Source organism: Microtus pennsylvanicus, chromosome 14 (genome assembly GCF_037038515.1).
Source record: "Microtus pennsylvanicus isolate mMicPen1 chromosome 14, mMicPen1.hap1, whole genome shotgun sequence".
Lineage (NCBI taxonomy): Eukaryota > Metazoa > Chordata > Mammalia > Rodentia > Cricetidae > Microtus > Microtus pennsylvanicus.
In genome coordinates this window covers 28,575,075-28,601,781 of record NC_134592.1, presented here as the reverse complement: position 1 = coordinate 28,601,781, position 26,707 = coordinate 28,575,075, and the positions used below count along the sequence as shown (strand labels likewise).

Sequence of the window (26,707 nt, the reverse complement as noted above, 5' to 3'; positions counted from 1 at the left end):
GTTGCTAAATATTTCCTGCAGCCACAAACTGCCTCCAGCTAAGAAGCACACTGTCTTAGACTGTGTGCATGGCTGATTTTCCTACCACTTCACCCACTCCTCACGCCTGTAGAACGCTCCAGTCGCAGACCAGAGTGCGGTTTTTCTACAGATGAAGATGGGTTCCCAGAGTAAGGGACTTCCCAGCTCTGGACTGTGAGCAGCAGAGCTGAGGAGAGTCAGGCCTTCTGTCTCCTGCCTCATGGTGACACTGTCACACTCCATCATATGCTGACAGCTGGGGCGGTCACAGATGCACACGAGACCCACCATACCCTGAGTAACAGATGGGGAAGAGGAGGCACCAAGACCGCAGCAGTTTTATTAGGAGTGCAGGGAAATCCAGTTCAGGGGGCACAGGGCAGAATATGGCTGAAGTCCCCAGCAGACCAAGTGGGGAACAAACCCCTATCGAGATATCCAAGTAAAGTGCTGCCACAGTAGCCCAGGGGAGTCTTGTGGCTGTTTCTGGTGAAAGATTTTTGCCTATAAGAAGAGTGCTCCAGCACTGGTGAATATGAATTCCATGTAAGACTGAGGCCGAAGGCGAGGACCAGGTGAAGCAGATGGCACACCGCCCAGTGTGCACATGAGAATGGGACCCTAAGTTAGGAACGAAAAGTGGACAGGGATGGCAGATGGGTGCTGGCTGAAGATACCCAATGTCTAGGAAGAGTCTGTTCTAAGATGTGTGGCCCTGTGCTTGAGAAAAATGATCTGGTTTCCAGCAAGTCCTGAGCAATACTGGTACTCCTTCCTGTGGCCCTGGAAGAGCCAATTTAGTTCTGTTCTGACTTCCTGTGGAGCAGAAATGCCAATGTCCAACACCAGGTCCTTGGTCATAATGGCTGAGAGGAATGTCACGACCACCCTGTGATACCTGTAGCTCTTAGTCCAGATGTCCTTCTGGAGCAGTCATGTCTCTCTGACATCTTACCCAGGATGGGCTCCCACCTGAGTAAGCACCGGAGGCAGAGCATCCTTCCTGTGAGCCTCAGATACTAGCCTTTAGAGCTGTCCCGTGTACAGATCAGCCTGAAGATCATGTCTCAGATGCTGGTTTCTGTCCCCAAAGCAGCAGGCACTGCCTGTGAATGACACGCTCAAGTGGTTGAATGCTGTGACCCTCCCAAGAAGAAAGCTCTGTTTCCATAGGCAGAAATGAGAAGTGAGGAAGGTTTCAGGGTAGCAAGTGACACTTAGTTCTTCCATCGAATTTGCTGTCGAAAAGTAAACAACAAAGGCATGATCAGTTCTCATCACCACGAAATAAAAGAGGGAACGAAAATAAGGATTGGATTGGGGGCTGTTGTGTTGTTTGAGATTGGGTGTCTCTACATAGCCCAGTCTAGCCTTGAACTCAGTGTATAGCCCAGGCTAACATCAAACTCCTGATCTCCCTGCTGTAGCCTCCCAAGGGTCAGGACTGTAGCCATGCATCAGCAGAGATTGTGTTAAACTCTCAAGCGTGGGTATCATTCCTCAGACGCTATCCACCTTGTTTTCTGAGATAAGATCTCTCTAGCCTAGAACTTGTCAGTTAGGCTAGCTAGCTGGCTGACCAGTGAGTCCCAGGGATCCTCCTGGCTCTGTCTCCCTAGAGCTGGGATTACAAGCACGTGCCACCATGCCCAACCTTTATGTGGGTGCTGGGGACTGGACTCAGATCCATGTGTATGCACATATACTTTAAGTGCTCCCTAGCCCCAAGAAGAGCTCATTTATTCAGATATAGATAGATTAAATACCTGTTCTGTATTTTAGAGTGTTAATCTGGCTCTGCCCTCCTTGCTGCACAGATTCGCTAGTGAGCAAGCACAGGTGTCAAAATTCCTAATACTAAGTTCCATGGTGGTGAAAAGCTCAGCGATTTCACTATGAGAGATAACTGGCTGGACTTCCCAGACAACTGATTCTATTTCATTCCCTTCTTATTGCCGACAGGCAGGTCACCACCATGTCCTAAGGGAGCATATAGCCTGGATACTGAGTCCGTATCATGTGCTCTGTAGTTCTTGCTATCTGCTAGGTTAAACCTTGATCAGCACTCACAACTAAGCTTCATGTTGAGGTCTTAGGTTACTCTTCTATTGTTTCATATCTCAAGAGTGACTTCTGCTGTGAAGAACACCGCTTTTGCTACTTCAGCTCACAGCTGAGTCTTGTATCCATGTAGCTCAGATAAGTGCACCTGCCTAGGTCTTTGGAGCGGACCCTTGATGCTACTTTGTGAACAGTCTCCTAGGCTCACTGGAGGGTAAGTGGAGATACTTACCGAGCTGTTGAGAATGGCATCGATTTTCTCTTCCTCAACAGATCCTTTATCAACTTTGCTCCTGTACGCAAGCAACTGCTGACGGTCCTTCAGGTCTCGGCAGGTCTGCACACCAAAACACAATCAAATCCCTACTCAGCCTTCTCTGAGGAACTCACTCTTTATGTCACTGTTTCTTTGCCCCTGTGCTCAGGGAAGGGACAACAAACTACAGTTAGGATGTACAGCATCCACAGAACCCCATCCTGAAGAGAGGTACCCTACAGAGCTTGTACAGCTTGATTCAGTTCTAAAGACTCCAAATTCAACCTAAAAGCTGACAGAACTCGGTTGGAAGACTGAAAACAAACAAGAGTGTTGGTATCCAAACTCATTCTTGCCGGACTATCTGGTCCATTCAGTCAAAACTGCTGAAATATTTCGGGATCTGGGGCAAATGCTGTGTCCCCAACTCTCCACCCAGGATCTCACTCAGGGTTTCCTTCTTGGGGACTCACATCAATGACAACATCATGGCACTTGAGCTTAGTGGCTAAATTCAACTTTGTGTCCACATCTTCCACCAGATTGACATAGTCCTGCAGTATCTGTAGGAGAAAGGACTCTGATTAATGATGAAAACACAGGGCTCCCTAGGTAGAAAAACATAATTTCTAGAGGAGGAGGAAGAATTCAATACCCAATGTCTGCCAGTGCCATTATGAACCATGATTTTGCCGTGGGAAATGAGGTGATGCATCATGTCCTTGCTGCCTCAGGAGAAGGAGAAGAACAGTCCTTCTTACCCTACAGCCAGATACACAGACCACAAGGCAGTGCTCTAGAGCTGGTCCAGGGCATCCTACTGTCCCTTGACATCCGTGCTCTAGAGCTGGTCCAGGGCATCCTACTGTCCCTTGACATCTGTGCTCTAGAGCTGGTCCAGGGCATCCTACTGTCCCTTGACATCCGTGCTCTAGAGCTGGTCCAGGGCATCCTACTGTCCCTTGACATCCGTGCCTACAAGCAATCCTAAATCACAGGAACAGTGCGTAATTCTCCATATGGCTCCTCAAGGAAGGTCTAGGAGTACTTGTACAGGAATGTTCCTCCCTGCCCGTTTCTATCTCAAGGTCCAGCACAGCCATCGTCCTACCATAAAGAAAATGAGAACAGCTCAGGTCCCCATCACTAGCTCTTTTTCAGAGCCATTACCTGGACAGGGGCACTGTTCTTGTGCAAAATTTCCACGACTCGATGGAAGCCAATGGGTGCTCTCTTCTTGGTGTAACCCAACCAGTTCTGGAAGAAAGGAAAGCAGCAGGTGAGCCAGACATCCCCAAGACACTGGCCTCATCTCGCTTGTGTTTCATGATCGGATCAGAAAAGCACAGTAGACAGACAGGATGAGGGGTGGAGAAACAGTGAGAGATGGATTTTTCAGAAAAGTCAAGGAATGTAGAGGGTAGAATGCTCCTAAATGGAGTAAAAGATGAACACCCTACACACCATGAGTTTGTCAGTAGAGAAAGATTCCACTCCGCCATCTTTACACACACATGGACTCGCTCATTTGTAAAGGGCAGTGAGGTCTGGGAAGCAATGACATCAGCACTTTCCCCAGTGAGGCTGGAGCAGGTAGACAAAGAACCTCTTCTTGTTTATGCTGGAAAATGAGTCCAGGCTTCGTGTATGCTACCTATTACACTCCACTACCATTGAGCACAGCCCCAGCCCTCCTAACTCATTATATACTTCTGTAGACAGTGTTGGTTGCATTAGTAGTTAACATAACTAAATGATAAATAAGAAGAAAAAGCAGAAAACTCTCAAGGTTAGAATGAAAAAATATTTATATTTAATTTTTTTTTTTTTATTTTTCGAGACAGGGTTTCTCCGTAGCTTTTGGTTCCTGTCCTGGTGGCCAGGCTGGCATCAAACTCACAGAGATCCATCTGTCTCTGCCTCCCCAGTGCTGGGATTAAAGGCGTGCGCCACCACCGCCCGGCTTTATATTTAAAATTTAAGCCAATTTGTAAGGAGCCACAAAAGACCTCAGATAAACCAATCCTGAGAAAGAAACCCCCCCACACACGACATAATTTAAAAATTAATGTCATCATTCCTATATGGTAATTACAGCATTATCCACAATGGCCTATAATAGGAAAAGGGTGTCTATCATTAGAAAAACAGAAAATGAAACTGTGTACACACATATATACACAATGGAATGGTGTTCATTCATAAGAAGATCCTGCAATGTATGATAGCATGGACTAACCTGGAGGTTATTATGCTAAGAAAAGTAAACCAGACACAGAAAAAGCTAAATGATCTCATTTATATGAGATTTAAAAAACAAAACCAAAAATAATTTTCAAATACACAGAAATAAAAAACAATGTTTTTCAGGGGAAAGAAAAATAGGAGTATGGTAATAATATAGGATAAATACATCTTCAGTATAGCAGGAAGCCTGTAGCTAATCATATACCTTCAACTAAAAGTTTGCTAAAACTGCAGCATTTCAGGGGATTACTAACACAGACACACACACACACACACACACACACACACACACACAAGGTGATGATGTAGAATACATGTTATTAGTTTGGACTACAGCAATCATTCCATTATAGAAGTCAAAATACCATACTATACACTTTACAGTACACAATATTTAAACAGAGACTATAGCCACACCCCAAGGATTGAATACAATCACTGGATCCTAATAACACAGAAACTAAATAACAAAAGCTAAAAACAGGGCCTGGAGAGACAGCTCAGAGATTTTGAGTATTTTATACTCTTGTAGAAACCTGGGGTTCAATTCCAGCACCTACATGGCGGCTCATAGCCACCTACAACTCCATTTACATGGTACATTCATCCACATAAATCATAAAAATACACAACTAAAAACAGTAATGACCTCTAATTTAAAAGTGATCATATATAGCAGATATTTATGATAATATAATTGTATTAATATTAAATTTCTTGAGATATAATACTTAGATAAATACTTGAAAAATAAAGTGAGATATATATATACACACACAGTTTACTTTCAAATGGCTCTGAAAAAAATGTATACAAAAAAGCAAAAGCTGTGCTATGGTGATGCACACCTTTAATCTCAACACTCGGGAGGCAGAGACAGGTGGATCTCTGTGAGTTAGAGGCCAGCCTGGTTGGTCTCTACAAAGTGAGTTCCAGGACAGCCAGGTTACACAGAGAAACCCTGTCTCAAAAAACAAACAAAAAAAAAATTCAAAATGCCAATAAATTAGTAGGTAGAGACTAGACTCTTTTTTTCACATTTTCTTTACATCTAAAATTTTGGAACACTGAAGGCTGGAAGAAAATTCGTCGGCACCTAGAACTTGAGAGGCCTACGAAGGCTTTCTCGCTCCAGCAACCTCAGAAGCACAAGTGTCAGGACACCTACCTTTGTGGTGAAGAGGGCATCAACATCATTCCAGGCTCGAAGCTTGGCACGAGCCGCCAAGGCTGTCAGCACATACTGCTTATCTGGGATCTGAAGGGCAGCGGCCAGAAGAGGTGTGGGCAAACAGAAATGCATCCACTGAGTGCTTCAGAATTTTAGAAAAGTATCTACATTTGCTGGTACTGATCCCTTAAAACTAATGGATTTCTACTCATCCTGGGTGCATGGACTGGCTTTCCGGAGCCCATTCCCTATGGTGGGATACCTTGCTCAGTCTTGATATAGGGGGAAGGGCCTGGTCCTGCTCGACTTGGTATGTCAGACTTTGTTGAATCCCTTATCTGAGGAGTGGATAGGTGATGGAATGGGGGAAGTGAGGAGAGACAGAAGGGGAGGGAGGAGGAACTGGGGTTGGTATGTAAAATGAAAACCAAAATCAATGAATTTCTCAGGTCATCTAAGATCACCAATCTTCCAAGCCCCACACTGCTACACACAGTAACATTAAGATTCTCTCACTTCCCACAAACTCCTAACTTTCCACCATTAACCCTGGACGTGTACAGGGTTATCACGTAACATACAACTCCATGCAAAACTCTGACCCTACTCTACAAAAGAACTAATGAAATGCTACCTTGAATGTCTTCTTCAGGTTGATGGGACTGCTGAAGGTCCCCTAGGACGAAAGAGGAGAAGAAACTTTGATGACATCACCCAAGTGCTGGAATTAAAGGTGTGCGCCACCACTGCCTGGCTCAGGTCTAAACTTTAAAAAAAAAAAAGAAAAGAGGGCTGGAGAGGTGACTCAGTGGTCAAGAGCACCGGATGCTCCTGCAGAGGACCTGGCTTCAACTCCCAGCATCCATGGAGCAGCTCACCACCATCTGTAATTCCAGTCCCAGGGGATCAGATACCCTGTTTGGCCTCCATAGGCACCAGGCATGCACTGGTACCCAGACATGTATGCGGGAAAATAAACCACTTAAGATTAAAAAAAAAGAATCATTGTAAATAGAGAGCAATCCATTGCCATGATACTGTTCTCTCTCTAAGGGAGCCAGCACCAGAGACACCCAGTATCCTGCTAGCATGTCAGCCACACATGGCCACACAAACCCTCCTAAACCTTTGTCCCTTTTGGCTCTCTCACTCTCATGAGGGCCTGAGAAGTTTTGGGTGATTTCTAAGACTACACAAGCCCGCTGACGATACCTCACAGTACTGGATTTGAACAATGCTCCGTGCTTACTCCGCCTGTACCTCGGACTCCGTGTAGTGATAGAAGCAGGCATAGAAAAGCGTCGTCACCAGCGGCATGTTGAGAATGGAGGCTTTGCGGGGGTGCTTTCGGAAGATCTCAGTCTGCCCTGCAGACTCTAGATGGCGATCGTTTGCCTGTGACGGAGTGAGCCAAGTGAAAAAAGGAACAATGTCCGTGGCGAAAGGCAGGGAAAAAACCTATCCTACTACAACAATTGTGTTTCCCACCCTAGAATGAAGCAAAAAAAGAAAAACACAGAAATTGCTTAGGATATCCCAGGGAGGACTAAATTCCATAAACGGATCAAAGATTTAAGAGATTTCAACAGCTGAGCTTGGTATTGCATGCCTGTGATCCCTTCATTTGGGAGAGGGAGTCAGGAAGATCAAGAATTCATGGCCTTACTACATAGTGAGCTCTAGGCCAGCCTGTCTCAAAAACAAAAAGAAAGGAAAAAAAGAAAAGGAAGAAAAGAAGGGGGAAGGAAGGGAAGAATTTTGGCAGTGGAGATGATATAAACAATCTGGAATAAAGAGGAAATATGAAATACTTCCAGACTAGCAGCATGCCTAAGAATAATCAAGGAAAAGGAGCAGAATTAAGAGGCTGTGCAGGAAAACAGGGTGTGCAGAGCCAAGGAGTGGCCTAGACGTTGAATGCGGAAAGCAGAGAGGAGTCTAACCTCAATGATGATCTGGCGTTCCAGGAGCGTGTAATGGTCTTGTATGTGTGCAGAATCTTCTGCTGAAAATGGCAAACTGGTAAAGGGCCACAAGTTAGTGTCTTTTTTTTTTTAATGTGAAAAGCAAACCCAACCCAACAATACCAAATGGCTGTTAAACCCTTCCAAGGCTCACAGTGTGGTGATGCTTTGTGCTTTAACAAATAGAGCTTGTTCAAAGATCCAAGTGCGGAGCTAGCCACACTAGTTAGCCATAAAGACCAGGCAGTAGTGGCACACATCTTTAATCCTAGGACTCGGGAGGCAGAAGCATAGACCCCTCTATGAGTTCAAGGCCACCCTGGGTAACAAGAGACTGAATCAGTCTAAAAGAGTAACAGAGCCAAGCAGTGGTGACTCACACTTTTAATCCCAGGACTAAGGAGGTGGAGATGGGAAGTGATATGGCTGGGTAGAGAGAAGAATATAAGGCAGGAGGAAATAGGAGCTCAGGATTCACTATGAGGTTTCATAGAGAAGACATTCAGTCTGAGGACTTGTAGAGACATGATATCCCATTTGATCTGAGAATTTTATAGAGGTAAGAACTAGCAGCTTGCTGTTCTGCTTCTCTTACCTTTCAGCTTTCACCCCCTAATATCTGACTCTGAGTTTTTACTATTAAGACCAATTCGAACTTGTGTAACATCATGGTTTTAACACATCTGCTCTCAATGCCCCTTTACAGTGTCCCAAGAGAGAAAAGCAGGAGACAGAGCAGACCTAGTCGGATGTTGCATGAGTTTTTCCAATTGGAGCTTGGGATGTAGCGTGGATGGTGCAGGGCTTGCCCAGCGTGTATGAAGTCCCAGGTTCAATCCCCAGCACTGCAGAGACTAGTGAGGTGGTAAATGCCTATTATCCCAGCTTTCACAAGGCGGAGATATGAGAAGCAGAATATCAAGGCCACACTTGACCACAGAGGGAATTCAAGGCCAGCCTGGGCTACTTAATACTCTATTTCAAAAGAGAGAGAGAGAGAGAGAGGTTGTGATTTTGAAAACTTAAAAGGGATCTCCTGAAAGTTCACAAAATGCACAGCTCTAAGTGACTGTGTTGTGGTAGGAGTAAGGATCAGCTTATTTGGGGAGTGAGTCACAAAGCTGGTAAGTGAGCCCATCATCAAGTGCCCACAAAGCTCTGTGCCTTGCTGTGCTGAACTCTACTTAATCTGTTAACTATTTTTAGAGCAGAGTAATAAAAAGCAAATTAAATTATACAACATGGTGGTAGATTGGCAAATATCCAAAGATTGAACCAATCTACAGAAATCTATGTCTTTAGCAGATGTGGTAGCATGACACGTGTTTGTAAATCAGCACTTGTGAGGTGGAGCTAGGAGGTTCAGGAGTTCAAGGTCATTCTTGATTACTTAGCAAGTTCAAAGCCAGTCTGGGACACACACAGTGGAAGGCACCTTAAATCTACCCTTTCTTTCTAGGCTGTGAACCCTTAATACAATTCCTCATGTTGTGGTGACTCCCAACCATAAAATTATTTCTACTCCTGTTGCTACTTCATATCTGTAATTTTACTACTATTATAAATTGTAATATAAATATCTCATCTGTGACTCCTACAGGGGTCATTACCCACAGGTGGAGAACCACTACTTTAGACACAGTGTTGCCTGTTCCTCTATCACCGCAGAAAGAATTCTGAAATCAATTACTGTCCCAGGTAAGTCATAGCTATATGTCTGGTAACATTAAAATTAGGGATTTTATAGACAAGCAAATTTGTCCTTTTTTTTTTTTTGAGACAGGGTTTCTTTGTATAGCCCTGGCTGTCCTGGAACTCTCAATGTAGACCAGGCTGGCCTTGAACTCAGACCTATTTGCCTCTGCCTTCCAAATGCTAGGATTAAAGGTGGATACCACCAGCACCCAGCTGTCAAGCACTTCTAAATGTGACCCAGGAATCCTGCCATGAAGAATGGCTGAAACAACTGTGAACGATGGGCCTTGAGGAGCAGGGGCCACTGGGAGACTATGAGGAGCATAGAAAGATACTGAAATGTTGTAGGGAGGCTGCTTGTTGGTGCCTGGCAGCATGAGACTCTTAATCTCAGGATTGTGGGTTCAAGCCCCACATTGGGCGCCAATTTCTAGTATGGAGAGCAGTTTGTTCCTGACTGCTCAGCCCCAAAATAATAATACCAAAACTATCTTATTAAAACATTGCTTGGCCCATTAGCTCCAGCTTCTTATTGGCTAACACTTATGTCTTAATTTAACCCATTTCTAGTAATCTATGTATCGCCACATTGCTGTGGCTTACCAGGTAAAGTTCCCAGCATCTGTCTCCAGTGGCGCTACATGGCTTCTTCCTGACTCTGCCTCCTTTCTCCCAGCACTCAGTTTAGTTTTCCTGCCTACCTAAGTCCTGCCCTATCAACAGGACAAGGCAGTTTCTTTATTCATTAATGGTAATCACAGCATACAGAGAAGAATCCCACATATTCAAAAAGCTCATTTCAGCCGGGCGGTGGTGGCTCACGCCTTTAATCCCAGCACTCGGGAGGCAGAGGCAGGCGGATCTCTGGGAGTTCGAGACCAGCCTGATCTACAAGAGCTAGTTCCAGGACAGGCTCCAAAACCACAGAGAAACCCTGTCTCGAAAAACCAAAAAAAAAAAAAAAAAAAAAAAAAAAAGCTCATTTCAGCTTAACCTGAGGAAGCCTTTCCTATAGCAAAGGCAGGGCAACAATAAAATTAATTACTTCCAAGAGCACTTAGCATTCTATCAGAAGAACAGTAACATCTGGGGCTTTGTTTGCTCTTAATGAAGATTTACATTTGAGATGAAAGCTTGCACTAGAGCAGCAGTCCTGACACTCTCAGGCTTCAAGACCCATAGCACAAAAAAATGCACAAGGTACATAAAAAATTATTACCTTTTAATTTTATTACATTAAGATTAAATCTGAACCACCCACTCCACTCCATTCTCTTTTGTTGTTTTTTGTCTTTTGACACAGGGCTTCTCTGTAGCCTTGGAGCCTGTCCTCCTGGAACTAGTTCTTGTAGACCATGACCTCCAACTCACAGAGATGCATCTGCCTTTGCCTCCTGAGTGCTAGGATTAAAGGTGTGTGCCACCACCACTCAGCTTATCCTCTTTTCTTCTCCTAACTACATCTACATAGAACGGCTTTCCCCATACTTACCCAATGCATGTCTTCAGAAATTCTTTTCGTTTTTCGGGGTCCTGGATGTTTAAATGCTCTCGATAATGGGTCAGCTACAAAAAAACAAAAAACAAAAACAAAAAACAGAATTTTAAGCTATCATGTTTCCTTGGAAGAGAAAGAGCAGAGATAGCACTCAGAGGCATAGCACTTCTCTAAGCACATATATGAGCACAAAGAGAGTGGCATACACACACACACACACACACACACACACACACACACACACACGGAAGAGAATGAGAAAGGAAGAATACTAAGTGAATGTGTATGTGTGTGTACATGTGTGTGTGTACTTGCCTGTGTTTCTTATGTGGAGGAGCCAGAGGCCAATATCTGGTACTTTCTCTATTGCTCTCCACATTGTCTCTTTATAGATTTATTCTAAGTGTGTCCACACATGCTTGAGTGCAGGTGCATGAGGAGCAGAAGACATTAGAGCTCCTGAAGCTGAAGTTACAGGGAGTTATGAGCTGCCTGACATAGGAGCAATACACACTGTTAACTTGTGAGCCAGGGACTCTCACTGCACCAGAGGCCAGACTTCCAGGTCAGCAAGCTTCTGGGATCCTCTTGTCTCCACTGCCTCAGCACTGGACTTACAGACACATAGCTACTGTACCCAACTTTCAACAGATCCTGGGGACTCAGACAAAGGGTTCTCATGCTTGCATAGTGAGCATTTTATCTGCTAAGCCATCTCCTCAGCTTGTAAGTAGACTTTTTATGCTCTAGAAACCCAAATTCTTTACTCTCATAGAGTTCTTCTAGACTATAGATGTTTATGTGTGTGATTGGGGAATAGGGTTGGCAGTGTCATTTTCAGGATACCTGTCTTCTAGATTGCATCAACAAAGAAAAGGGAACAATCCAATTGACAGGACAGCTTGGTGGCTAGGCTGGGTTTTGGCTTAGATGCCTGGTAAACAGACTCCCAACAGAAACAAATACCACACTTACCGCCAGCTCTTCTGTTCTGTCTAGGAACCTGGGGGAAAGCAGAAGGAAGCGGGGCAGTTTAATCTACTGAGGTGTGGCATTCCAACAAGCTCTAGAGAGAACAGTTCCACTCATCGTCTCTACATAATGACACAAGCCTTACGCTTGTATTTCTTTTTTTAAGATTTATTTATTCATGTATTTTATGTGTATGAGTGCTCTGTCTTCAGAGAAGACAGAGGAAGAAGGAATCTGATCCTGGTACAGATGGTTGTGAGCCACAAGGTAGTTGCTGGGCATTGAACTCAGAACCCTTGGAAGAACAGCCAAGTGCTCTTAACCACTGAGCCATCTGTCCAGCCCCTACTCTTACATTTCTCCCACCTCAACCCCCTTCAAAACACAGGGTGACTTATGGACCTACTGTTCCCTATATTAGTTATGACTAAATGAAACAGGCAGGGCAGGGCACTAAGAGCTTAAACAGATGGCACTAGCCCTTGGCCACCTGTGTGTTTGTTTCTTTACATAAAAAACTGTTTTCTGTCAAAAGAATCTTGACAACAGACATTCTACACAATTCATTTCATTCATGCAGAGAATAATGTAGCTGGTCTTTGTTCCCTCCTTATTCTAAAGAGATCGTAATTAACAACACTGCATGGCACAGAAGTGATGCTTGACAAGACTTCTCCGACTGGAGAGGAAAGCCAGGAAGAGCACCAGCCTGCCTCTGTGGGCACATCTACTGCAGCCGGTTCCTTCTAACCTAGCCAGGAAAGCTGCTCTCCCACACCAGCCTGACCACAGGCCACAAACCCTAGGGGGTTCTAACACCTTCACTGACACTGAGGAAAGGATAAAACATGCACACAGTTTAATCCAGGAGCAGGAAATCACCCCCATTGAGTGGAATGAGAGAAAAAAAAGATGGTAGAGGGCCACCAAGCAGACAGTCCACCTCTCACCTGGCCTCCTAGTGCAACCCAAATCCTAGCTAGCGCTTCCATGAGACTCCCATGGGGAATCTGACACCTCCTTTTCTACTGTGCTTATCACTGGTTACACTTGAACAAGAGGGAACCTTTAACCAGTGATGTATAAGAAAATGCTTGGCAAACACTGATTAACACAACAGATTGTTCTGGCCTACTCACTTTAGTGTTTGTTACCCTGTGAGGTAGATACCACCACCTCCATTTTACACGGGGAAAACCCCACTCTCAGGAAATGTAGTGACTTGCACAAGATAACAGGATAATGCGTAATAGGACACACACAGTCCGAGTATGGCTGACTTTGGGGCTGACTCCGAGCACCCCTGCCGTGCAACCAGGCTGTACCCTGTAGCTATCCTGGTGTAACTATCCTGGTGTAGCTATCCTGGTGTAACTATCCTGGTGTAACTATCCTGGTGTAACTATCCTGGTGTAGCTAACTATCCTGGTGTAGCTATCCTGGTGTAGCTATCCTGGTGTAGCTATCCTGGTGTAGCTGTCCTGGTGTAGCTGTCCTGGTGTAACTATCCTGGTGTAGCTATCCTGGTGTAGCTGTCCTGGTGTAGCTGTCCTGGTGTAACTATCCTGGTGTAGCTGTCCTGGTGTAACTATCCTGGTGTAGCTATCCTGGTGTAGCTATCCTGGTGTAGCTAACTATCCTGGTGTAGCTATCCTGGTGTAGCTATCCTGGTGTAGCTATCCTGGTGTAGCTATCCTGGTGTAGCTATCCTGGTGTAGCTATCCTGGTGTAGCTAACTATCCTGGTGTAGCTATCCTGGTGTAACTGTCCTGGTGTAACTGTCCTGGTGTAGCTATCCTGGTGTAGCTATCCTGGTGTGACTATCCTGGTGTAGCTACCCTGGTGTAGCTATCCTGGTGTAGCTATCCTGGTGTAGCTATCCTGGTGTAGCTATCCTGGTGTAGCTATCCTGGTGTAACTATCCTGGTGTAGCTATCCTGGTGTAGCTATCCTGGTGTAGCTATCCTGGTGTAGCTATCCTGGTGTAGCTATCCTGGTGTAACTATCCTGGTGTAGCTATCCTGGTGTAGCTATCCTGGTGTAACTGTCCTGGTGTAACTATCCTGGTGTAGCTATCCTGGTGTAACTATCCTGGTGTAACTATCCTGGTGTAGCTATCCTGGTGTAACTGTCCTGGTGTAACTATCCTGGTGTAACTATCCTGGTGTAACTATCCTGGTGTAACTATCCTGGTGTAGCTATCCTGGTGTAGCTATCCTGGTGTAACTGTCCTGGTGTAACTATCCTGGTGTAGCTATCCTGGTGTAGTTATCCTGGTGTAACTATCCTGGTGTAACTATCCCCGCACATTTCAAGAGCTTGTTTTTTAGGTGTTTCTGGAAAAGGACAATGTCTTCAATGTTTTTGCACCCTGCCCCCCACTGAGTTATCTGAAAATGCACCTAATAAACTTCACAGACCAGAAGCTCAGATCTTACCTGAAGAGATCTAAAAGCAGCTTTTGGTCCCCTATTTCTTTAAGGAAATGAATGAGATGTCTCAGGGCCACCTGGCGTACCTCCAGTTCTCGGAAGAGGACCTCTGCATGTAGGAAGAAGTTAGGTGGAGAAAGAAGTGAAACAACCTAACACTCAAGTCCGAGACTGGCTTCTCCACTCGCACATCTGAAGCATCTCATGAAAGCCCAGCAAAGCTAATGGTCTCTTCCTGATCTCAACCCATCACCATCAATAGCCTCTGCTCTCTACAGCCATGGCTCGTACCCTTCCTAATGCTGAGACCCTTTAAGTTCCTCATGTTGTGGTGACCCCCAACCACAAAATTATTTTCATTGCTACTTCAGAACTGTAATCTTGCTACTGTCATGAACTGTAATGTAGATGTCTGATATGACCCACAGGTTGAGAACTGCTGGTCTAGAGCAACACTCAGTCAGCCCCGGAGTTCTCAGTCACACCAGCGGCAGGTACTTCTGCCTCAAACACACAGCCCGTGTGTTCTCAACAGATACAACCCCACCCAGAAGGTGTCCTCTTAAGTCACAGGCCACCCCAGCTGCCTCTGAACTAGACTTGATCCTAGTGAATTCTGACATAAAAGCCGCAGGTGTTGCTGAATGAAGACCTCCCTCAAACCATGATCACCTTTGCTCAGAGTCCTCTTCAGGAAGATCAGAACCTAGAAGGAAAGAAACAGAGACTGTGCATCCTATGTATCATATCCAAAGGCCGCCCTGACTACCCCATGGCTAGGAACAAGGCCAGTGACCTATTAGGAATCACTAATGTGGAAATAATCCTTTCGTACACTGTGAAGATGTGTTGCTATTGTTGTTAATAAAGAGCTGACTGGCCAATAGCTAGGCAGGAAGAGGTTAAGGAGGGAGAGGCAATCTGAGAGGATGCTGGGAAGGAGGAGTCATGGGGGTTGCCAGCTAGTCACAGAAGAAGCAGGCTATAAACATGATGTGCTGAAAAAAGGTACCACCATGTGATAGAGCATAGATAAGAAATGTGGGTTAGTTTAAGATGTAAGAGCAGTTAGTAACAAGCTTAAGCTATTGGCTGAGCGTTTTTAATTAATAGGTCTCTGTGTGGCTATTTGGGAACCGGCTGGCAGGACAGAGCTGACTGGTGGGACAGAGAAAGTCTGTCAACAAATCACTGCAAGAGTGCACCCTCTCTGTAGGGCAGGAGGAAAGGACGGACTCCTGGAACTGAGCCATGTTCTAGGTAACACTGGTTGATATCACACCACCTCCTGTCTGCTGAGAAACTACTCTCACACCGTTCTGCTGCCTGGGTACTTTGCATAAGATAGAGGCAGCCTTCTGATTTCTGGTGACAATGAACAATACCACATAGAATGCATGTCCCACTGGCTGAGCCAGGAGCAAACTTTCTGAAAACCCTATGCCTCCGAAAGAAAGCCAGGCTCTTGACATGCACCCCACTGTGAAACCAGTTTTGATTTTATTTTCAGGAGCTACTGAACAACTGAGAACACAGCTCACACTTACTGCAGTGATGACGTTTCCATCGTGCATGCTCACTGCCTCCTCTAGGAGCTGCAGCTTGTCCTGTAAGGAGCGGAACCGTTCTAGTGAGCAGACCTGCCGAGAAAGAACACAGAGAGTACGTAAGGGAGACAACTGCCCGTATTCCTTGGTCACTGGAGAGTGAGGGAAGGGCAACAATGAAAGGAAACATCCAGAGAGAACCTCTGTATTCACACACTGCTCTCTATGCTCTGTGAACCTGCAGGTCCCACCATACCCTAGTTCTATGTGATGCCCTGGAGGATGCTGATGCCTTCAAGTCTTGACCAAGCCAACAGAGAATCTCTTTTTCTTCATGTGTAACTTTCATACAATAAAACTCACCCTATGCAAATGTATAGCTCAGCTTTGAAAGTGCCTACATCCTAGTAGCCACGACAACAAAGACACAGAAAACTTCTATCACTCTTAAACAGTCCCTCTGTCCATGCTGACATTAATGCCCTCCTGTTCCTAACCCACCAAAACACTCATCTGCTCTCCTAGAATTTCACACAAGAAAGACTATCACTAAATAATCAACTGATTTAAAAAAACAAAATAAAAAAAAACTCCAAAATTTCAATGAGAAAAAGTCTTTCCAACAGTGCTAAGAAAGATTGGGATCTATATTAAAAAAAGAAAACAATTAACCTCAACACTTATCCCACACCATGTAGAAAAACTTCTCTCTTTCTTGTGGGGTAAGAGGAGGTTTGAGAGAGGGCCTCCACTCTGCATCCCAGGGTAGCTTTACACCCGCCATTTTCCTGCCCCCGCCTCCTGAGTGCCAGCATTACAGGTGTGCTCTACCACCATGGCTACGCTCATCCTCCACTGTTTCCCTTATGCTGGCGAAGCCACTCCAAACCCCAGAGAGTCAAAGATTTTGCAGCTCACTCCTAACTTGAGTAGATTTGCTTTGCTCCTAAAAACCACTTCAAATCAGAAATGGGAACGGGAAAGGAAGTCAAGTCAAGAAATCCTTCCTGTGGAATATGCTACTCACCTTGCCAAAGACTCCTATAAGAATTTTCTCGTCAGTAGCCTTACCTTGCCCCTGCGGAGACGTCGCACTGTATCACTGGGGCTCCAGTCGTTGCTATAGTCCTGGAATATTAGCAACACATGAATCATACATTAAGGGCTCTGACTTACTAGTGTACCAAATCTATGCCTCAAATTCAATCTTTGACCTATGGGAGAAATACTCTATGGGAAAGAATTGTCACACTAATATTAAGATATAACTGAACTGAACATGATTGTTCACAACTATTATCTCAACACTTGAAAGACTAAGACAAGAGAATTCCTGTAAGTTCTGGACCAGTGTGGACTATCTGGTGAATGCCAGGCTCTAGCCTGGGCTACAGAGGGAGACCAGATTTCAGAAAAACAAAATCAAGGTTGGTGACATGATTTTGCAGAGAGGTACTTGATGGAAACCTAATGATCCAGGGAGAGAACCAACTCCCTCAAGTTGTCCTCTGAGTGCCACATCTGTACCTGGTATGTGGCCAACACACACACACACACCATAAATAAATGTAATTTTACAACTAAGTAAGTATAGAGAGGAAAAGGGAAGAGAAATTCTATAACTCACTCTGTATTCCCCCTTAGGCCTCCCCAGTTCTGGAGCATAACTTTTGGAAGGTGTGTCTGACAGAGCTGAAAAGGAACCAGAAACCAGTTTAGAAGGCACTGTGCACTGTTTCGTTTTCCTTTTTTTTTTTTTGGCTTCTTTCAAAACAGCGATTCTCTGTGTAATCTGACAGTCCTGGAACTCCCTCTGCAGACCAGGTTGGCCTCTTACTCACAGAGATCCACCTTCCTCTGCCTCTTGAGTACTGGGATTAAAGGCGTGCCCTACTACCGCCCAGCTATGCTGCCTGTTTCTTATCATTCTTTTCTCTCCTGCTTCCTTCCCACATTATATGTGCACGCATGCATGTGTGTGTGTGTGTGTAAGTACATGTGCAGGCATGTTTATGGCATACCAGAAGTGTGGAGGTCAAGAACAACTCTGGGATCAGGGAGCAAGTGCAGGTCAAGCAGCCACGGTGGTTCGAATAAGAACGACCCCCATAGGCTCATGTATTTGAATGCTTAGCAGCCAGGGAGTGGCACTATTTAAAGGATTAGAAGGATAAAGAGGCGTAGCCTTGTTGGAGGAAGTGTGTCAGTGAGGACAGGCTCTGAGGTTTCCAAAGCCCATGACAAGCCCAGAGTCTCTCTCTCTACCTATGGATCAAGATGTAGTTCTCAGATACTGCTCCAGTGTCATGCATGCTTGGTGTGGGAGGTCCTTCTGTCTATGTGTTGCTTTTCTTGGTTAATGAATAAAGAAATTGCCTTGGCCTGTTGATGGGGCAAACTTAGGTAAGTGGGGAGACAGAACTGAATGCTGGGAGGAAGAAAGGTGGAGTGGGAGAGCCATCATGGATCCGCTTCCAGAGTAAGACATGCTGCTGAATGTTTGCCGGTAAGCCACTGCCATGTGGTGATATAGAGATTAATAGAAATGGGTTAAAGTATAAGAGTTAGCCAATAAGAAGTTAGAGCTAATGGGCCAAGCAGTGATTTAATTAATACAGGTTTTGTGTGGCTATTTTGGTTCTGGGCAGCTGGGACGAACAAAAGGCCCTCCCCTTGCAACACATGCTGCCATGTTTCCTGCCATGGATATAATGGACTAAATCTCCGAAACTGTAAGCAGCTGTAATGAAGTGTTTTCCTCTTATACTAGTTGCCTTCATCATGGTGTCTTTTCACAGCAATAGAACAGTGACTAAGACACCAGCCTAGATGTAAGTTCCTCTACCCACTGTGCTACCTACCCAATGAACCTCCTTCAAAAAAACAAAACAACCCACCCGTTTGTCTCCTGGGGCATCTCCATGGCCAAAGGTAGAACTCCGTTCTTTCCTGCCTGCAGCCCAAGCAGTCATCCCCGGCAATGAAGCCTATGTGACTTCTACCTCCTCGCGTAGCACCAGACACTTTCTCTAGATTCAGAGGAAGTTAATCTACTCATCCAATTACCACCTGTTCCGTGATTCTCCAGGCTGTACCCTAAATAGCAACCAAGAAAAGGGGCTGAAGCTTACCATCAGACAGGGACTGGAAACTCCCAGGTCTAGTTCTGCCTGAGGGAAAGAACACAGCAGGAAGATGTCAACAGTTCAAGTCAGACCACCCATACTTGGTGAGGATATGGGGCACATAGAGCTTGACATACACTATGGAGAAAAGCTTTAGAAAGCTTTTATTCAGGGCTGGAGAGATGGCTCAGAGTTAAGAGCACTGGCTGCCCTTCCAGAGGTCCAGGTTGATGCCCAGGAACCACATGGTGGCTCACAACCATGTGTAACTCCAGTTTGAAGGGCACCAACACCCTCTCCTGGCCTCCGTAGGCCTCAGGCATGCAAATGGTGCACAGACATATATAAAGGAAAAAACACTCATACAAATAAAAAACAAAATAAAATACAATAAAATCTTTTATTCAACTTCAGAACTCTGATGTCCTAGTAAAACAAGGGTGAAAGAGAAAAATTTTAAGTATAGTAAAATATACATAAAATTTACCACTTTTTTTGGGTTTATTGTGTGTCATCTTTTTGCAGGGGCCATGCTAATCTTCTCTATGTTGTTCAAATTTTAGTATATGTGCTGTCTAAGCTAGCACAAAATTTACCACTTTCATAGATTTTTGTTATTGTTGTTTTTGGTTTTTCGAGACAGGGTTTCTCTGTAGCTTTGGAACCTTTCTGGGAACTTGCTCTGTAGACCAGGCTGGCCTTAAACTCAGAGATCCTCTTGCCTCTGCCTCCTGAATGCTGGAATTAAAGGTGCGCACACCACCACCACCGCCCAGTGACTTTCAACATCTTCAAGTGTAGAATTTAGTGACATGAAGTATATTCACGCTGTCCTAGAGTGACTCTCACCATCCCTGAGACTCTGCCTGTGAACAGTAATTCTCCACTCCCTCCACAAACTTGGACATTCTTGACAAACTTGCCATTCTACCTTCCGTATCCATCCACCCATCCATCCATCCAAATCTGATGGGCAAGCCTTGTTAACCAATTATCTTTAAGAGGTGGGTCCCGGGGGGAAAATGTGGCACATGGCCCAGGTATGCTCTCTGTGGCTCCCTCGCGGCACAGCTGAGCTTGGACTTCTCATTCCTGTTTTGTGAGTTTTTCCTCTTATAATACATAAAAATATAATTGTTTATCTTTTAGCTAGCCTGGTTATTTCCCAAATCAAGCTAACATCTATCAACATGAGTGGGGTTAATACAGTGTTTGCTCTTTTGTGGCTTATTGCACCCTGTATAATTCCCTAAAGTTCACCCCTATTATACACATACCTTTCATTCCCATTTAAGTAAGTCTGTTTTATGTGTATTCCATGTTTCACTTATCCTTTTAGTGCAGAAGGAACATATGCACTATTTACATCTTTTTGGCTATTGTGAACAGTGTGTCTTCACACATTAGCATATAAACATCTGCTCAAGTGCCTGCATTCAGTTCGTTTATTAATTACCTAGAAGTGATAACTGGTTCAGATGCTAATCCTTAGGTCAACTTTTTAAAAACTGCCACACTAACTCCCAAAGTGGCTGCACACACAGGTTCCCTAGAGGATGGCGATAAAAGGCAGGGAGGAATATTGATCTAGGCAGTTTCTCTGGTACCTGACACAGGGCTGTCAATTTCATTTATGTTCTACACATGCTGAGGACTTCTCATTCCTCCCAGTCCTAGCACTAAGCTGCCTGCTCAGATGAGAACTCCAGCCAATGAAAACGGTAGCCCGAGCTTTCCTGATGAGTGAAGGACATCCTTGTCCCTCACCCACTCCTTACCTTTAAAGAAGCTGCTCAGGGAGTAGGCGGATGGAGGTTTGGGGAGCTGTGTGTAGAAACTGTTTCGGCCCTTTAGCTGGTCACGCCCCTCAGGGACTGACCCGCTATTCCCAGCAGTCTCTTTGATGGACCATGAGATGCCTGCAGGATGGTAAGAACTGAGTAAGTCTCCTCAACATCAATCCTTGACACCCAATAGTCAACAAATCTAAGCCTATTCAAGAGACCCTGGTGTCCTGGCCAGCAGGAGGCCCGGAAAGATACAATCAAGTAGGCTAATCATTAGAATGAACAAATGGAAGGAGCTCCAAACAGCCCTCAGATACTGGGAAAGAATTCTGCCTCTCCTGTTTCTTGAACAGTTACTAAAGTAACTAATTTAGTAGGTTAGGTGTGTGTTAGGTTGGGGCTTTTTCTAGTTCACTCTTTTTTTGTTTGCAGTTTTTTTTTTTTCCAAGACAGGTAGCCCTGGCTGTCCTGGAACTTACTTTGTAGACCAGCTGCCCTCAAACTCAAGAGATCCGCCTACCTCTACCTCCCAAGTGCTGAGATTCAAGGCATGCCCGGCCAATTCCTTTCTTTGTTTTCAAATCACGCTATACTACCTAAACAGAGTCTATGAAGAAATTAAGTGGTATTATATATTTAAAACGTGTTGGCTAAGGGCTGTAGTTCTGCTAATACGTTATGACTTAACAGCTCGTTTATTGAAGCTAACAGCTCCCAAATATGACCACATAAGGCCTAGGAATCTGCAGTGTTAACGAGGCCCCATGAGTCTGAAGCAGCCAGCCAAGCACCCACTGCACAGCGGATTCAGTCACACAGGCATTACTGGTGCTTCTCCATGTGGCTCTGCCTGCTGCTAACGTCCGGGCTGACTGGCCGTCATTCCTGACAAGATCCCCTCGCAGGGTCTCTTCAGCTTACTTCCCACGGGTTCCCCAGTCCAGCTGACTCGCTCCAGGTCATCGTCATCATCGTCATCCACGAAGTCTCGAAGGCTATTCACCGCCCGTTTGGATTCCTTTAACTGAAGAGGGACATAAAGCAGTCGTCTGGCCGTGCTCACTCCGTCCTGTCTCACCGCTAACTTAGTGCGTGCCAAAGACTATCTGTAGTCTAAATCCCACCTAGAAATCAAGTTGCATTGTAGACACCATTGTGGAGGTTCAATCACTTTTGAATTCTATTCATATTCTATCTACGATTTGTTTGCAAAATCCGAGTCTTACATCTCCAAAAATGACTATACCCAAATAGGTCATTTTTCAAAAACAAGCTATCAAAGTGCAGGGGTGTGTGCCTCTGGTTCCAACTGCCAGGAAACAAAAGCAGGAAGATGCTTTGGGTCCAAGAATGTGTGATCACTCTAAGTAACATACAAGATTCCATCTTAAAAATAGCAATGATATAAACTGGGTGTGGTGGTAATGCCTGCAATCTCAGCACTCAGAGGCAGCTATAATAAAAGACAAAAAATAATTTTTTAATAAAAAGAAAAAACCTGGGTATGTGGATTCAGCAGCATACATTTTATCCCAGCACTCAAGAGATCAGCAGGGGCTGGAGAGAAGGCTTAGCGGTTAAGAGCACTGACTGTTCTTCCAGAGGTCCCGAGTTCAATTCCCAGCAACCACATGGTGACTCACAACCATCAGTAATGAGATCTGGTGCCTGCAGGTGTACATGCAGGCAGAACTGTATACGTAATAAATAAATAAATAAATCTTTTTTAAAAAAAAAGAGAGAGACAGAGAGAGATCAGCAGATCTCTGTGATTTTGAGGCCGGCTAGGGTTATACGGTGAGACGCTACGACAGAAAGATGAGGCAAAAAGAAAAGAGAAAATGAAAGTAACAGGAACCTATAAGATGGCTATCAAGTAAAGGCATTTGCTTGCCACCAATCCTCAGGATCCACACGGTGGAACGGACTGACTCCTACGAGCTGTCCTCTGGCCTCAACACACAAACTGTGGCTCATGTGCACCCTCACACATAAATGCATATAATAAAAATTCTTTAAAAGTAGAAAAGGAGCCAGGTGGTGGTGGCGCACGCCTTTAATCCCAACACTCAGAGGGCCGAGGCAGGCAGATCTTTGAGGTCAAGCAAGCCTGGTCTACAGAGCAAGTTACAAGACAGCCAGAGCTGTTACACAGAGAAACCCTGTTTTGAAAACAAACAAACAAGAGTTAAAAGGGAGACAGAGGCAGGAAGATCAGAAGTTCAAGGTCTTCATCAACTATCTATCAAGTTTAAGGTTAGCCTTGGTTACATGAGACCCTGTTTCAAAAAAAAAAAAAGATAGTAATAACAGCAAAAAATTTTAATCACATGAATAAAAGATTTGTAATTTTTTAAAAAGGTAATTGTAAGGATAAAGTCAGCTCTTTTTTAAGGGCTTCTCTCCATGAAGGCTGCTAATTTTAATCTAGTGTGTGTGCATGTATGTATCATGTGTGTATACAGGTACATTCATTCCACTACAAAGAAGGACAGGTTGTGGTAGCTAGCTTTATGTCAGCTTCACACAGGTTAGAGGCACTTGGGAAGAGGGGACCTCAGCTGAGAAGATGCCCCCACCCGACTCGCCTTTGGGCAGTGCCAGCCCTGGGCTGAAGGTCATGGGTGCTACAAGAAAGCAGGCTAAGCAAGCCGATAGGCAGAGCTCCTCTGCTTCAGCTTCCGCCTCCAGGTTCCTGCACTGACGTCTCTCGGGAATGGAGTATGACCAGAGAGCTGAGAGTTGAAGTAAGCCATTTCCTGAATTCCCTTTGGTCACCACATTTGTCACAGCGACAGAACCTCACGAAGCAAGACGACTTTAAGGAGTCGGTTCTGGAGACTAAACTCAAGTCACTGGGCTTGTGGCAAGCACCTTTCCTGGCTGAGTCCCCAAAAAGCCTATACATTATAAGTTTGGTCTTCAGGGCAGCCCTAAGAGGAGGAAGTAGAACCTAAGAGGTAGAGCCCCCATGCTGCACGCTGTCCTATTTCTCTTTGCTTTCTGGCTGAGGCAAACAGTTTGTTCTACCATGTGATTGCACCATGATGTGCTGCCTATCCCAGGTCCAAAGCACAGAGCTACCCACCATATCAAGAGCCTTGAAAACTGAGCTAGGATGGGGCTTTTCTAGGCATTCGTTGATGATCTTAAGTCTTTCGTGTAGGGTAGGGCGCCGATGCAGGCTTTTCTGAAGATCTACCTAACATTCTGAGCCTACTGGAGAGCAGAAGCTTTAGAGAGGCACCCGAGAAGAAGTTATGCCTCTTAGCACTTGTGGACACCTACCTGTGAGAGCTCATCATCTTCATCGTCAAAAGTGAAAGCCTTGAACTTGGAGCTGTTCCAATATTCCTCCTCATCACCCTTTGTCCGGCTCATCTGGAGGGAAAGGAAGGCAGGTGTAGGTCCCTTCTGGATCTCTCCAGAAACTGTTGCACTACTAACTGCTCCCAGAAATAAGGGATGTAGGAAAGAATCTGGCAGAGTACCTGCCACAGAGGCCAGACTCATCAGATCATGTTATCAGACACAAACATTCATTTTGTAATAGAGTTTAAGTACTCTCAGGTGTTATGAGAACTATAAAAAGGGCAAGACATCATCTTCCTCCTGAAGGATCACATGACAGCTAGGGTATCCAAGCAGAGGGGATGTTATAAGAGAAGCAGATGCTCTAAGAATTCACCATAGTTTTGCCGAACATACAAAGATCAGCCAAAGCTTGCCCAAATGGAACAAGTAAATTCATGTATTAACAAATATTTACTGAGTGCCACCTCTGAGACACCCTTCTAGGCTCTGGAAAGATGATAGTTGATCACAGCTAACGAAATGTCCCTCTCTCCCTGTATGCTGTTTAAGTGCCTGCCACAAATGAAGGGAAAACAACTAAAAGAATCAGAATTATCTTGCCTGTATCATGAAGTCATGATTATTTTATTAATCATGTGGTCAATTATGGGGCCAATTTTTGGGATCACAACCAAGGAAAGAAAATAAATAATACTAGCCAAGAGATTCCAAATTCTTCTTATAATTGTTCTAAAATTAGGTGAAAACAAGTTCTTTTTAACTAAACTGGGTAAAAGTGGGTACTGTAGTTTAACCCAATAATCAAAACTCCACAGCACCTGATAGGGTCTCAAAGTCAAAAGGCCAATGGCTCTGTTTCTGAGCCTTGGAGGAATGCTATCTTGCCTTACTGGCTTATAGTAAAAAATAAACAGTATTTAGAAAACCTAACAAAATGCCTAGCAGCTAATAAACACTGGACCTTACAACCTTTTAGGCATCCAATACCTTACTGACATCTCCTCGTGTGGAATGGGCACAGCAGGCATAATCCCGCCTTATTAAGAACAAGGACTAAACTAGAAAAACGTGCAAAGTCTTACTGCCTGACAGAAAGCTAATGTGTCCATCATTAGCTTTTATTACTTAATCTTAAATGGTACCTAAGACAAAACAAAATTTTTTTTTTTTTTTGGTGTCTGTTTTTCGAGACAGGGTTTCTCTATGTAGAACTTTCTCGCTATGTAAACCAGGCTGGCCTAGAACTCAATCAGAGATCTGCCTACCTCTGCCTTCCTAGTGCTGGGATTAAAGGCGTGCACCACCGCTGCCCAGCTAAAACTAGAGAGATTTATTTATTTATTTATGTGCAGTGGTGGGAATTTAACTTTGGGCCTCACACCTTTTAGCAAAGCATTCTACCAAAAAGAAAAAAAAAGTTTAAAAAGCAATCCTCAAAATTAAGCGAAATTCTAAAGCAGGCCACAAATACTGAAGATGTGTGTAGAACATGTACGTGTCTCTAGCATATGTGCAATTTCATAAATACCTCTGTCATTCATTTGTCTTCAGAGCAGTCCGAAAAGGTAGCCCTGGAAGACTCCCACTGACCAGGAAAACAGCTTTCCTAATCACTCCGAGTCCCAACTACAGCCCAGGTTCTTCTGTCTTTCATGACCCTTCTACCTTTTTTTTTCACTCTTAGGAAAACTACAGATCTTTACAGTGGTCCTACGAATAAACAAGGAATGTGTCTAACAAAACAATATTCCACGAGATAATTTTTAGAACCTTTAACCAGACTACTGCAATGGATACAGGCAATGGATACCTTGTATCAATCGGTACTTCTAGTGGCAAAAGAGACTGGACTGTGGTTTATTTGGCAAGTAAAACAGTAACAATCTAATGATTTTAAGAAGGCGTAAAGCAATCCTGTACAATGTTCAGAGTGAACAAAAAGGGTGCTTCAACGGGATTTAAAATGCTTCCGAGGTTTGATCTTGTTGTACCAAGTACCTGAGGGTCCACAAGGGGAGGGAGACAGATCATTAGGAAAAAACAAAACCAAAAACAAAACCCCACAACCAAGGCACTCCTTGCCTGGGGGTACTGTAGATAGCAGCTACTAGAAGCTAGGCTAGCTTTTAAGGCGGATGTTTAAGAACCTGAGAAGCTGGGCTACAGAGGAACGTCCAGCAAGCCACGCATCTACGACAACACCAGAGCCTGGAGGGTCCTTGGGAGAGGACACGCTCGTTCAGAACCAAATGCTGCGTTCTCAACTGGCTGCTGAGGCTCGCTGGCAGCTCCAGCTCCCAACATACTAACTCCCAAGAATGGTCCCGACCAGAAGAATCAGGTCGGTAGTGAGAATGTAGAGACGCCTCAGAGAAGACAGGAAAAGAATAAGGATGCGGAAAGGGTGGGTTCAACTAGACACGCGGCCCAGACAGGGGCTTTCGGACACCCTCACCTCTTCCAGACCGAGCCCTCCCTCTCAGGACAGCGCCAGGCTCAGCCACCGGACCAGCCCTTCTAAACAGGCTAAACTGGGGCCGAAGGGGACAGTCGCGAGAGGGGCTGAAGAAGGTGAAAGAGCCGCAAAGCATCCTGGAAGTTGTAGTTCCGTGGCCT

At 44.7% G+C, this 26,707-nt stretch overlaps 1 protein-coding gene and 1 non-coding gene across 4 annotated transcripts; both read right to left on the bottom strand.

The window, feature by feature from the left end:
• Nucleotides 1-341: 341 nt before the first annotated feature.
• On the bottom strand, nt 342-26,685 carry Vipas39 (VPS33B interacting protein, apical-basolateral polarity regulator, spe-39 homolog). Of its 3 annotated transcripts, XM_075947406.1 has the most exons (21): nt 26,547-26,654; nt 25,620-25,801; nt 24,065-24,157; nt 21,698-21,800; nt 20,768-20,908; nt 18,996-19,034; nt 17,492-17,556; nt 16,936-16,992; nt 15,865-15,957; nt 14,990-15,023; nt 14,324-14,426; nt 11,889-11,916; nt 10,908-10,981; nt 7,700-7,775; nt 7,017-7,151; nt 6,391-6,432; nt 5,754-5,843; nt 3,509-3,595; nt 2,812-2,901; nt 2,315-2,419; nt 342-1,259 (listed from the first exon to the last, which is right to left on the bottom strand). In XM_075947406.1, exons 2-21 carry the CDS (start codon nt 25,626-25,628, stop codon nt 1,239-1,241), a joined length of 1,485 nt encoding a protein of 494 aa, XP_075803521.1. In that variant the 5' UTR covers nt 25,629-25,801; nt 26,547-26,654; the 3' UTR covers nt 342-1,238. The 3 variants fall into 3 exon arrangements, with proteins under 3 accessions (XP_075803521.1, XP_075803522.1, XP_075803523.1); XM_075947407.1 differs by lacking the exon at nt 25,620-25,801 and having other exon boundaries at nt 26,547-26,685; XM_075947408.1 differs by lacking the exons at nt 25,620-25,801; nt 26,547-26,654 and adding an exon at nt 26,239-26,367.
• Nucleotides 19,467-19,576, bottom strand: LOC142835440 (U6 spliceosomal RNA). The gene has a single exon (XR_012907867.1). It is a non-coding gene; the product is annotated as a U6 spliceosomal RNA (small nuclear RNA).
• Nucleotides 26,686-26,707: the final 22 nt, after the last annotated feature.